This window comes from Platichthys flesus, chromosome 2, assembly GCF_949316205.1.
Source record: "Platichthys flesus chromosome 2, fPlaFle2.1, whole genome shotgun sequence".
Lineage (NCBI taxonomy): Eukaryota > Metazoa > Chordata > Actinopteri > Pleuronectiformes > Pleuronectidae > Platichthys > Platichthys flesus.
This window is the reverse complement of record NC_084946.1, coordinates 15,821,546-15,834,374: the sequence shown is the minus strand read 5'-3', so window position 1 is coordinate 15,834,374 and position 12,829 is coordinate 15,821,546. Positions and strand designations below refer to the sequence as shown.

General features: G+C 42.7%; 1 protein-coding gene across 2 annotated transcripts in view; it reads left to right on the top strand.

The window, feature by feature from the left end:
* The window catches only part of srgap3 (SLIT-ROBO Rho GTPase activating protein 3), a 58,039-nt gene that overhangs the window by 29,233 nt on the left and 15,977 nt on the right, over positions 1-12,829 (top strand). For both annotated transcript variants that reach the window (XM_062401157.1, XM_062401148.1), the window contains exons 5-9: positions 6,090-6,275; positions 7,397-7,525; positions 11,339-11,560; positions 11,721-11,822; positions 12,614-12,811. In XM_062401157.1, the coding sequence (XP_062257141.1) occupies positions 6,090-6,275; positions 7,397-7,525; positions 11,339-11,560; positions 11,721-11,822; positions 12,614-12,811 (837 nt within the window). The remainder of the gene's footprint in view (positions 1-6,089; positions 6,276-7,396; positions 7,526-11,338; positions 11,561-11,720; positions 11,823-12,613; positions 12,812-12,829) is intronic.

Here is a 12,829-nt window from a genome sequence, read left to right as displayed (position 1 = left end):
TGTTAGCATTGCTTCATCCGCTAGCATCGCCACTTCCAGTTGCAGATATTTAGGGTTAAAACTTGGAGAAAATTAAGCAGTTTTGAAACCATTATGAATGTCAGGGTTACCGGACACTTTGATGACACCACACAAGCAGTATGGAGGCATGTCATGTTTTTTCTGTTGTTTTATTACGTCTTAAGATTTGGTCACCACTTACTTAAATTGTATTGGATTTGGCTGCTACACTGTTGACCCCTGAAACTTTGTGTTTTTTTCGGACTCAAACACCTCACCCACCTCTCAATTGGTATAACATGTGACCATATCCTTCAATAGATTGTGTTTACATAATTATGATAGGGATTAGCTAAGCAGCTGACAAGTGCATTTTGTTTCCATAACAATAGACCGACGACCCATTCATGTTAGGTCACCAGGTCCAGCTCAGCTGCTTGGTTGTATTTAATGCCAGCACTCTGCTTTGTAGGGCACAGTCACTTATACTATAAAGGCTATTTTCACCACTGGTACAATATGTTTGATTTATCTTTGTTGTTGTGTTGACGTGGCCTTTTGCTTCATTTTGATTTGTCAATAGTCCTCTAAAAAACTGTTTTCGTATGTATTTCCCAAGCAGCTCCTTTTTATTCATAGCGAGCAGCACTTGAGCATCTGCTTCACATATGTTTTAATAGAAAAAAAAGTGGAGAATTGATGTATGGATGGATGAAGTCTGTTGCACATATAACCAAGTGGGATGGCCCGAAACCCCCCATATAATTAATATTTATGATATATATCATGTTTATAAATTCCATTTGGATGAAACTGGCAGCTGAGATTTGCTGTCAAAAATCATTGCAGTGTTAGAGGGCAGTATTTATGAATGGGGCATATCACAAGCCCACATTTCACAGTTGCATTTTTAAATAGTGTCACTTCTTAAAAAAAATATCCTTACATAAGTTATGACAAATGTTTATAATTAATATCGTTGTAGCAGCAGTTTTTATGGTTTTGAACCGTTTGACCATTTACTGTTGCTGAGCAGTAATTGGTGATGACTGCAGAACTGAATTGTTGATAACTGGATTTCCTGTAAGAAACCCTGAAGATCGATAAAAGTATGTCGGGGATGAGGACACACTGCACTGGTGCTGCACTGAACCTCAGAGATGAGCTGTTACTGTGGGAGGCTTAGTGCCCAGACCTGGATCAGCTCCAGGCAACTTCAGCAGTCTTCTGTCCCCCGAGGTGAAACAGAGGAGATGGCAGAACTGCCTAAATATGACTTATTCATCTGTGCAATGCAATGGGATTCAAACTACCAAAGGGTAATAATTGGCAACTCCTCCTGATCCTGCCATCTGTACATTTGGATGCTGAAACAGGCAGTGGTATGGCGGACATTCGATAATAAAAAGTGCATTAACAGTATGTTTTTTAAATCAAAATATTCTTCAAAAGGACTGTGGAATTGGTGAAACTTGGTAGACAATATCCTGCAGTAATTCTCCCTATTCAGATGTAGCAAGATATTTCCAGTTTGTTTTTTTCCAGTCTCAGGGTTTAGGTCAGGTTCACTCTACCTTCCAGAAACAAATCATTGTCCTGTACTTTTGACTTTTTATGTCACCCACTCCTTCCTCTGTGACTGTGGACAACGCTGCATAGTAAAACTCAGATGGATCCTCTTCTCACACTCCACTTGGTCTCTGCTGCTGTCTGGCCGAAGATTAGAAATCCAGATGATGACGTATAGCGTGTCCTGTCTGTGTGTGAGGAAGATTGTGGGAGTTGTGGGGAACTTCATAGCGAAGGTGGAAAATGTGTTGCTTTAATAACACACATTTAGTCAATAAAGCACATACATTTTCACATCTAATTTGTGAAAGACTCCCTGAGTTTTGCTTGATTTCTCTTTTTTTGGGACTTTTTTTGACGTCAGGAAAGGGCTGAGGTTAATAATTAGTATTAATTGTTATGCAACCAGTGTGAAGCTCTTTAGAATCACCTGTAGTCAACCACTGTATAAATAAGTAGAGTTGGTGAGTCAGTAGAAACGGATTTTCCCATTTGCCACCAACTATAACAAATTTAGCAGATGTGAGCGTTTAAAATATTTCACAAGTGACTGATCTGCGTTCAAGGCCCTTCCACATAGAACGTGACAAAGCACCACTGCACTTAGAAACCCAATCTCTTCAGCGGCTTGCACTGTGCAGGGGCGGTTTTCAATGCACCACTCAGCGGGCTCTCTTTCTTTCTTTTTTCATCATATATCACTGCATGTTATTTACACACGAAGCTTCTAGGCTGGCAAAAAATGCACAATGGAGGAAAACCAGACATTTTTAGTGTTGGGTGCAGCTTAGATCCTATTGTTCTGTCCAAATGTGTCAGAGCCCAAGAGAAAACTAATCGAGGCCCACCCAATACCTGACAGGGGTTCCGTTTTTTTTGTGTCTGAGTCCAATGTCGTCAATAAGAGCCGCACTGAGGTTGTGTTACCTCAGTGACATGCATTGTTATCACCTGCTTTCCCTGATAACAGACTCAACCAACTTTACACACCTGACTCAATATCATTTCAAAATAGTCGTCCGAAACTGACCCAGCCTGTTGGGTCAACTATATGACACAAGCTTACATGACAGCTGCACGTTTTTAACAGCAGAATTTGAGTCAAGTGTGCATGTCAGCAGGGTTAAAGCTGTCAGGTAGCTCTTTGTAGGTTGGAAAACAGGCCTTCAGGCAGCAGTAACTCCTGGTGCTGAATTGTTTTTAATTACTGCTCCCTTGATAGTAGTTGATTGTGCAGAAATACACACATCAGTAGCATGTGGCCTCATGGTGGTTTCCTCACAGTGTTTTCTAACAGTTTTCACTGGCTGCCAACTAAACAATTTTTGCAAAGAGAAAAGTGTGAAATCCCATTTGGATGCCTTGCTGCTCAGTGAGAGGTAAAGGGATAAGACTGTGAGCTGGAGCTACCATTTAAATATAGTTTAAAGTCTGATGCTGCAGCAGCCATGGTATTAGTGAGAGTGAACGTCCTCCTGTCTGTGGCTTTGTCAGTAGCAGCGAGTCTGAAATCAGAAATGGGAGCAGAGGCTTGAAGGTGTGAACAGCCAGTCAGAAACTCACGTTTCCCGCACCAACAAGACTCTGTGAAATTCGTTTTTTCTTTGCTACAATCCGAGTTAATTTCCTGCTACATCGATTTAATATCCCCACTGGGATCAATAAAGCTTTCCCTTATATTATCTTTATGATCAGCCACCTTGTGTCTGTTTACTGAGCTTCACCGTCATACACGCTTCTTCTTTTGTTATTATTGGTTGACACCTACAACACTGATTCTGAGACTCTCAGACGAGGGCGGTGCCCGTGTGGCTTTCATTCATTCATTCATTTTGTGTACCAATGTTGTACATGTAAGGAAACAACAACGTTTCTTAGCTTCTACTCATGTAGCAATAATCTCAGCGTTAATTAATTATGCACAGACACGATCTAGGGATGTAGAAAGGATTCTGTTATTGTTTTGCTGTTTTGTTATCTTAAACAACAATAATTAAAAAGGTAAATTGTCTTTTTTCATGTTTTTATTCCCTTGCCAAAGCACTCTCCGCTATAAATTTTTATATATATATATATATATATTTATTTATTTATTTCATTAGTCCCCAGTTTTCTATGATATCCCTGCAGAGTATCTTTACAAGAGATCAGAGAGAATGATTTTAAGTGATGGAGAGGAGGAATGTCAGAGGTCCCAATCACGTAGCCTTGATAATATTTAGATTCATAATGAATATCTACTTCTGTCCTTGAATTCATTATGGAATTGAAAATCACTACGAGAATCTCCAGCTATTCTCTCCATGGATTGATTTTTTTCTTTTCCCACCAGCGTAGAGACTCTGCTCAGGAGTTAAATAGCCCGGGGCTGTCGTCAGAGGACTGAACGATACACCCCCCTCCTGTAGACACATGATGAAGCTCAGTGTTCCTGCATGTTACTGTGGGCCCTGAGCTGCAGCTCCTGTCATCAGATGGTTCAAAGAAGGAAAAATAGAGAAAGAGAGAAAGAGAAATCTATCTCACGGTGTCACAGGATGTTTTAAAAGAAAACCTTTGAACGAACGCCCAGTGTCAGCCTAGTTTCTCTCTCCGTGTAGTGCCCATCCTGACATCAGCTTTGTCACTCTGAGAATAAACTTGTGTCCTCTATCATTCTATTGACCCCTCAGGTGTTTGCCTTGGAGCTTTTGTGTCACACTGCTGTCCTGGTTGTTCCTGCACTTCCTGGAGAGGAGAGCTATTTATCCCAACACAGAGCCGGGAGAAAAACTGAGCCTCTTAGAAAATAATACAATCACTAAAGTTTGAGGTCAGTGGGGAATTACCGATGTGAGTGTACCGGTGGCAAATGTGATTATTGACGAGTAGCTCTCGTAGTCATAAAAGGAACCCTGCTGCTTAAGTGAGCATTGCTAACTTTATCACGGGAAACAAATAAACAGCTGTTTACATCGACTGCCTAACATCCTGGGGTGTTTGTAGAAAGTCCTGAACGCTGGTTTGACGTTTGAAGACGCAGCTCACATCTGGACCTTGCTTTACGAGGCCAAGGAAGGAGCTTTAAGCAGAGACCATGTGAGCATCTGGCACCAGTTAAGAAAGATGCAGGAGGCTCATGTCTGCTATTACAGGGGATTTCTGTCGCTACGGTCTTGTCATCACCGCGTTGGAGTGGGACGGCGGGGTGTCTGTGTCAAAAACCTGACATCAGATGAAGGGATCAAAGTGGAGATGGAACTGCAGGGCACACAGAACATCTGAAAACCAACAGGCCTGCGGGGCGATGGGAAGTTACTCTGAGAAATGATGTCGGAGGCAGAGAAGCCACAGCGACGTCGAAATTGAAGGGCGAGTTGAAGATTTGACAGCCAAGACCAAACCACACACAACCCTGGACCCCTCGTTCCACTATAAATATTCCACATGCAGCGACATCTGTTGTCTCACTGTATTGACTGCCAACATTGATCCAACAGGCCCCTATGAAAAAAGACTAAATCAAACCAGACTTTCTCTGGAGAGAGTGCACATTCAAGTCCAGGAAAGTTTGCTGCTCATATCTCAGAGGTCAGGGTGCACAGGTATGAGTTGTTTTGGGAATGAGGATTAAAGCCAGTGTGCATGTGGATTGTTCAGTCAAGCTTGGCCCCAAAAGACGCTTAATAAGCAACAATACAACAATATTCAAATAAGAAAGAAGATATTCCTCCTCTCAAGTCAATCAGCCTTCAAACATGCTTGGTTTGCTGGAGAGGTGATATCCACCTCTGAGTCAGGGCTTGTTTATGTGTCTTTTTACGATTCCCACTGGTGAACACCCCTACATATTTATGACCTGCCGGCTTCTGATAAAAATACTAATGATGCCTTTCTTCCAAAGGCACCAGACATCCCTCTTGCACTAGGTCTATGCACAATATCATAGTTTTAGATGGGACTACAGATAACTGTTATTTTCTAATAAATAATCTGTGGATGATTTTGTCTCTTAATTGTTGAATGTATACAAACAGTGAAAATGCCCATTAAAGCTTGTCTGATGGGGCCAATGGGGCAAATGGTGGTGTCTGGATTTCCTTGTTTTATCTGATCTAGAGTCCATAAAACAATGTTGCTTTTCATTTAATGACATTTATAACTAGCTAAAAACTGACCATAGGAGAATACTTGGCATTCTTGAAATATGACTGAAATTATGAATTCATTAGTCTATCAGCATATTTGCTGATTTTGGTATGAATGGTCGCAGCTCTTATCTCATATGAAGAATTGATCTCCCTCCGTTTCAATGGGACACACTATGCAAGTGCTGCATTTGTATTTCACTTTGTACTGTATGTACTGTTGATGTAGATGCAGATGGATCCTCTGATTTCTCACTTTGTCCAACACAGTTTTACAGCAACTGTGAAGCTTCTTTAAATCTTCAGCCTGCAGTCACCCACATGCTGAGGCGTGCTGACAATCAGCCCAGAGGACGATCAGCCTGATGAATCTCTGTCTTGCTTCTCCTGCAGGTGATGAAGACATACCACATGTATCACACCGAGAGCATCAGTGCAGAGAGTAAGCTGAAGGACGCAGAGAAGCAGGAGGAGAAGCAGTTCAGCAAGTCGGGAGATCTCAACGTGAACCTCCTGCGTCACGAGGACCGCCAGCCGAGACGCAGCACCGTCAGGAAGATTGAGAAGATGAAAGAGAAGGTGAGCAGGACGGAGATGAGAGAAATGTGGTGCCTTCATACACAGTTTGACTCTACAGCTTTTAATCTGCCTCTTGAAACTGGAAGATGAGGTTAAGACTCATCATCAACAGTGGATAGACAGTCATTTCTTGTCAGGAGCACCCTGCAGCACTCCCTGTCAATAACCCAACTCTCCTTCCATCTTATGCAGATTTTCAGTTTGTGTATAGTCACTGGTGGTCTCCGAGCACGTCGTACTTTAAATACACCCATGCATTTTTTATTCTGGATCTCCTTCTAGAGTTTTTTCATGCTAATGAAACCCACCATTATCTCTCAGGTGCAGGAAATCAAAAGGCTGTCAGGGCGGCAGGCTCGTATCCTCGGAGACGCGGCTCGGCTTGGAACCCGAACATTATTTATATCACAGCATGGCAGTGAATATTCTTCTCTTTCCCTGTTTCCTCCTCTGAGGCTTTGTCTCATCAGTATGCCTGCAAACAGGTTGGAGGAGGAAGAGACAGGAAAGAAAGTTAATCTCCTTTCTCCTTACACACCACACCATGGAAATTTGCATCATAATAGCTTTGTGAAATTGGAAGTAAAGTGTCTGCCTATAGTTAAATGAAAAAATGCACAATTTCAATAATGGGCTTGAGTCTCTGTTTTGAAATTATGATGCTTTCGTTGCATTCAAAACAGTGGAAATGTGTTGTTTTAAAGAGGCTTTGTCAATACAGTTTTAAAAAGTTTTAAAAAGAGTGCATGCCTTGACGGTGGCATGCACTCCTCTGAATACTAACACATTAGTAAGACTACACAACCCACATAAACCAGGGTCTGTTTGCGTGCTCCTGTGTCAGTATCCACATCCTGTAGCCTCTGGTGCCTGTGTTGAGAGACAGGATAATAAACACAGGCTTAACTGTGCAACTGTTCGAAAACTATCCAGAGGAAGACTCTCCAGAGCCGGCTCCTCCAAACTTTCCCCGACATCTCTACCTGTCTGTTGGGCCCAAAGCGGCCACCAGCTGAGCTCACACCTTAAATCCTACCCATATTACTTTATCTTCCTGCACCGATGATGTGTCCCCCCCCCCAACCCCCCTTCATCTACCCTGTCTCTTCTCTCCTCCCCAGAGGCAAGCCAAGTACTCCGAGAACAAGCTGAAATGCACAAAAGCCCGGAATGACTATTTGTTGAACCTGGCAGCGACAAATGCAGTCGTGGCGAAATATTACATCCATGACGTCTCCGATATGATTGATGTAAGTATGCGCGAGGCACATGTGTTTATTGACACCTCTCTGCTGGGTTTTCTGCTGTTGACTTGACTCCGCAGCACTGTCGCTTCTCTCACCATCTGTTCCTGTGTGTCATTCTCTCTCAGCCTGTTAGCTGTTTGTCTCCAAGCTGCTCTGTTGGCCCCGTTAGATGTATTTACCATCATTTTTTCCCGTGTATTAATTTCTGCCTAACAAACGTATCACCGACGCGCTAACGACTGACTGTTGACGCGAAAATTACTTTAGCGATGCTCTGTAGGTCTGTGCTGCGGTGATTCCGCTCATTTGTTTTTGTTGATGTTGCCTTTGGGAGCTCGGCTGTGACAAACACAGCGTGTCCCTGTGATTTTCTGCTTCTCGCTGAAAAGGCATCACGCAGGACACACTCGCACAGACACACACTCGCACATTCTCTATTGTGGGTTATCTGTCCTCATGTGGTCTCCCCTTTTCCTGGATCAGAGAAGAGGAAGCAGCCCTCTCTTACAGTGACTTAAGCTGTTTTATTATAGGTCAAAGCAAGAATATTTCCTCAATTATATGTGCTGAATTGTACGGGAATGCAACCTTTACATACACTCACTAAACGAGAAGAAGCGTTTAAAAGGAGGACTTTGTTAGCAAACCACTAATGGTTGGAAGTTGGTCAAAGTCAGCCGGTGAAGCAGAGGTTCAGTTTATTCAGGCATGAACGTGGTTTGGCACCGAGCTCTCGGTCCCAGGCGACCTGCTCCCAGTCGCCCTGCAGACAAACACATGGAGATTAAAGATCAAGAAGGCTTTGTTGACCATTTTACACAATATAAATGGGAAGCTGTCATCCGGATCTTCTGTTCGTTTTACTGTAGACGTGTAAACAAACAGCTCCCTCTTCTTAATTGACTCCCATTCCACATTATTATTGTCAATTTGCTCCAGTTCCACGATTACACAGTACACACAGCTAATGAATGCTTCGGGTGTCAGTACTTATGTATTTAAAAGCTGAAATGATTATTCAATTAATCCATTAGCTGATCCAAATAGTGAATTGTTTATTTTTATCAATGGGTTGTTGTTTGAATTAAGAGTCAAATATAGTTCAGCCAAAGACTGTTTATAAAGACGGACGCTGTGTCCTCCCACGATCCAAAAATGAAGCCAAAATATCCCGAATACGAATGCTGACATTTTGTGCTGATGATGTAAATTGTAGCCAGAGTCTGCACTGTAGTGATCCGGGCATGGGGGCCACAGCTCTGAGATTCCATCAATACTTCTGCTCAACCAATCCCAAGTCAGTCTCAGCTGTCAATCATGACGCTTTCACCCTTTTCATAGCATCAAATAACTTATTAGAACCGAAGCTATCAAAAACACTTGGACAAACATTAGTGTGATAAGATCTACCTAAAATGACAGAAACCATCTCTGAGAAAAATGTTAGATTGGTCCCATCCACTAACATGGAGGAGGAGGGCTCTATAACCTACACTGTAGCCAGCCACGGCTTCACTTTTAGGGATCAGTCAAGTCCTTCCATCTTTATATACAGTCTATGATTGAACTAAATTGGACTCTTAAGATAATCAAGCAGAATAACTGATTAGGGTAAAGAAGCTTTAGTTGCAGTTCTAATGTCCTCTAATGGGTTCTGTGAATCATTTAACTTTTTAATTGATTGGTGATAAGTGAAAGTCCAGGTTGGCTTGTTCTCTATAAAGACCTACTTTCTTATTCAGTTAATGTTTTAACCTGTCAGCCCTTCAGTCTGCCGGTCTCTCCTTCCTGCTCTCTGTGCTAATGACCATGGCTGTCACATTTTTTTCCTTGAGGCAAGACCACCTTACGCAGCTACATTAGCCACAGTCATATTGCACATTGTCCAGGTCAGGCATGATGAAGAGATGATTTCAGTGACATTTCTATAATGATTATCATTCCTTTTGATTTTAAGAGATCACAGTTAATACAGTTTATTGCTTTATATAGATTGTGGCTGAACCTACATGTTGGTGGTAGCCGAACATGAACCTAGACACTGATTCATGGCTCTCCCTGCCTCTTTGCTTGGCAGCTGTGATTGATCCAGTGAAAAACCCATGTCATTTCAAATCCTGCTGAGTTACAGGGAATGAGATCATGAGCCTTTGCTAGTTTGACTGTGGGAAAGAGGAAGACAAACGATCTGTCACTTCAGAGTCACAACTCACCACAGTGGACGTCCATGCAGGAAGGAGTCAGCTTTGTCAGACAGCATCACTGAGATAAAACTGTTCAGGAGCAGTTAAGGATTAAAATGAAATAATTTATCCTAATTTGCCAAGTTTACTCAACAACTACAATGCCTGGAAATGATGAATGCTGTATTGTGAGACATTGGTCAGTGCTGTCCGCCTGTAAATGCAACATAGGATACTGTATCTTTGTGGAGATATTGATATTTCACAGCTAAAAATAGTACAGCAGGAAAGAAGTGTATAGCAAGACTTGTAAATTGTAATTATGCACATGTTACATCCATTGGGATACTATCAGTCAGCATTAGAGCATATTAAACTGACTCTATGAAGAACTTAAAAATGACAAACTCATAATGGAGCTTATATATACATAAGGTTATGAAAAATTAAGTTTAATCCATATATAATATATTGCTAACAATTACATATTATAATGTAAATGCAGTATGTATGACTTTTCAAGGCAAAGTGGTCAGAATCATTTGGATGAATCCCTTATTTCTCCCATCGTCTGCTCCTGCAGGCTGCTGCTGCTGCAGATGTGGATATGATTTGTCATGTAGTTCAGCCTGTTTGTTTAAAAATAGACTAACTTTCTCCCTTTGGTCTTTAGTCTGCTGAGCCCCTTTGACTGAGCGGTGCAATCAGCCTCGTGCACCAAAGTAGAGAGTCTACTTCCCCGGTGCTAAAGAGCGCTAAGTAGCATTTACTTAGTGATTCACAGAGCTGTCAGTTGCCTCAAGCCTCCCTCTAAAACCTCCTCGCCACCACCCTCTGCTTAATTAGGTTACTTCATACAACTCGGTGTGATAAGGCTCTGTAATTATCCCTGGTGTCCCACTGTGCTAGCTCCTGTAATTCTCTGAACTCTCCTTCTATTTTTAAAGGTAACCTGTAGCAGGAGCTAATTTGGGATTTAGTCCATGAGCTGGGTCTGAACATGAGAGACGGTGCTCAAACCAACTTTACAACTCAAATTGGCACTTTCACACACTTTCCCGTCCACTTGATGAATTTATTTCAATTAAATGTAATTTATACAGCAATTTAACACCTGCTGAATATCTGACCTGTGGTGGTTTAACCGCCCACCTTGAGAAGCTGCTGTACTCGAGGGTGTGGTCAGGACACTGTGCCATCACTGTTATTTGACTGCAGGAGGGGCAGAAGCAGGGGCGGGACCAAGGGGCATTTTCAAAATATATTCAATGACGTGTGGCTTTGATCAAAGCGAGCTAAAAACAGTAAGAAAGGAATGACATGGTGTGCAACTTACTGAATCAGGAATTGTGCATGAGTGTTGGACATATACTTGGTCCTTTTCTTTTCATTATAGCCCCTTTATGGCCCCTGATTTAGAAAAATCCTAGATCAGCCACTGTGTAGTAGGTGTAATGGCAACGTCTGACCACACCCAACACAACAAGCAGAGGTGACAATATTTTTCAACTCGTGTTAAATTACTCTTAACAAATAAAATATATTTTGCAGATTGCCACTCCATTCAAACCCCATCTCCACGTTTACAAAGTATTTTTTCCCTTGGTTTTTTAAAATGTTTTTATCTCTACAGTGCTGTGACCTCGGCTACCACGCCAGCTTGGCACGCACCTTCAGGACATATTTATCTGCCGAGTACAACTTGGAGACCTCCCGTCACGAGGGACTGGACATCATTGAGAATGCAGTGGAGAACCTGGACTCTCGCAGTGACAAGCACAAGATCATGGATATGCATAACCAGGTGTTCTGTCCCCCGATGCGCTTTGAATACCTGCCACACATGGGAGATGAGGTGAGGTGTCACAGATCTCATTACAGATTTAATTGTATTATTTTTTCGGGTTGTTTTGAGAAAGTTGCTTTTCAAGTTTCACATGGATCTCTGTTGTATCTTCCTCACGTGTTCTCCTCCTCCTCCTCCTCCTCCTCCTCCTCCTCCTCCTCCTCCTCAGGTATGCCAGGTGAGTGCCCAGCAGCCTGTCCAGACTGAACTCCTGATGCGCTACCACCAACTGCAGTCTCGCTTATCCACGCTGAAGATTGAGAATGAGGAGGTGAGGATTTTTAATGAGTCTGTTAGCTCCTGTTTCTGTCCTGCGCCACCAGCCCCCTCACCTTCACCCACCTCCCAGCCCCCAAAACAAAGAGAAAGCCCTTCCTCATTTTCTCCAGAGCCAAGGGGAGGGCCACATCACCATCTGTTCTCACCGCAATTACTCTCCGATGACCTTTGCTCTGGGGAAGCGATGAATATATTTAGATTCTGACAGTGCTGAAGTCGTGTTTTCTATGAAGTCATATTTGAAATTGTCTATTTTATGAAGAAGAAAGGGTTTTCTCATCAGGAGCCATAGACACAAAGGTGCAAATGGAGGTGATAATAACCGAGGGTCTGTTAGACGCGCCTGTGCCAATGGCCCTGCGTCTTCCCTGTCTCCCCACGTCTTGTTCTCTACAGTGTAATGGACGAGCCATGCCATTAGTGGAAATGAGCTTTATCAATCTCACCACCAAACAAACAGCCTCATTCAGTTATACAGTCTTCACGTTCAGCTCTTCCTCTGATGTATGCCTGACCCGCGGGTTTGTCTGGACTTATGTTCTGGTGCTGTTTGGTGTCACAGTACAGTCCAAGGCCATCTATCGTTTCAGGCTTAGTTTGCCTACGATATTAATGTTAATATTCTAGGGCTGTAAATCACTCACTATTGTCCTTCAAAATGTCATTAGTCGCCCCGGAAAAAAATAAAGACGTGACTCTCAAGAAAAAAAAAGGGAAAAGGGAAAAGTGCTACGATGTGTCATTCGTCATCTTCTGTCCTTTCTTCCCCCCCAATCTGTGCAGGTGAGGAAGACCTTGGATGCTACCATGCAGACGATGCAGGACATGCTGACGGTGGAGGACTTTGATGTGTCGGACGCCTTCCAACACAGCCGCTCCACTGAATCCATCAAGTCCGTGGCGTCCGAGTCCTACATGAGCAAGATGAACGTCGCCAAGAGGAGGTCGAACCAGCAGGAGACTGAGATGTTCTACTTTTCGGTGAGTCTGATCTTCTTT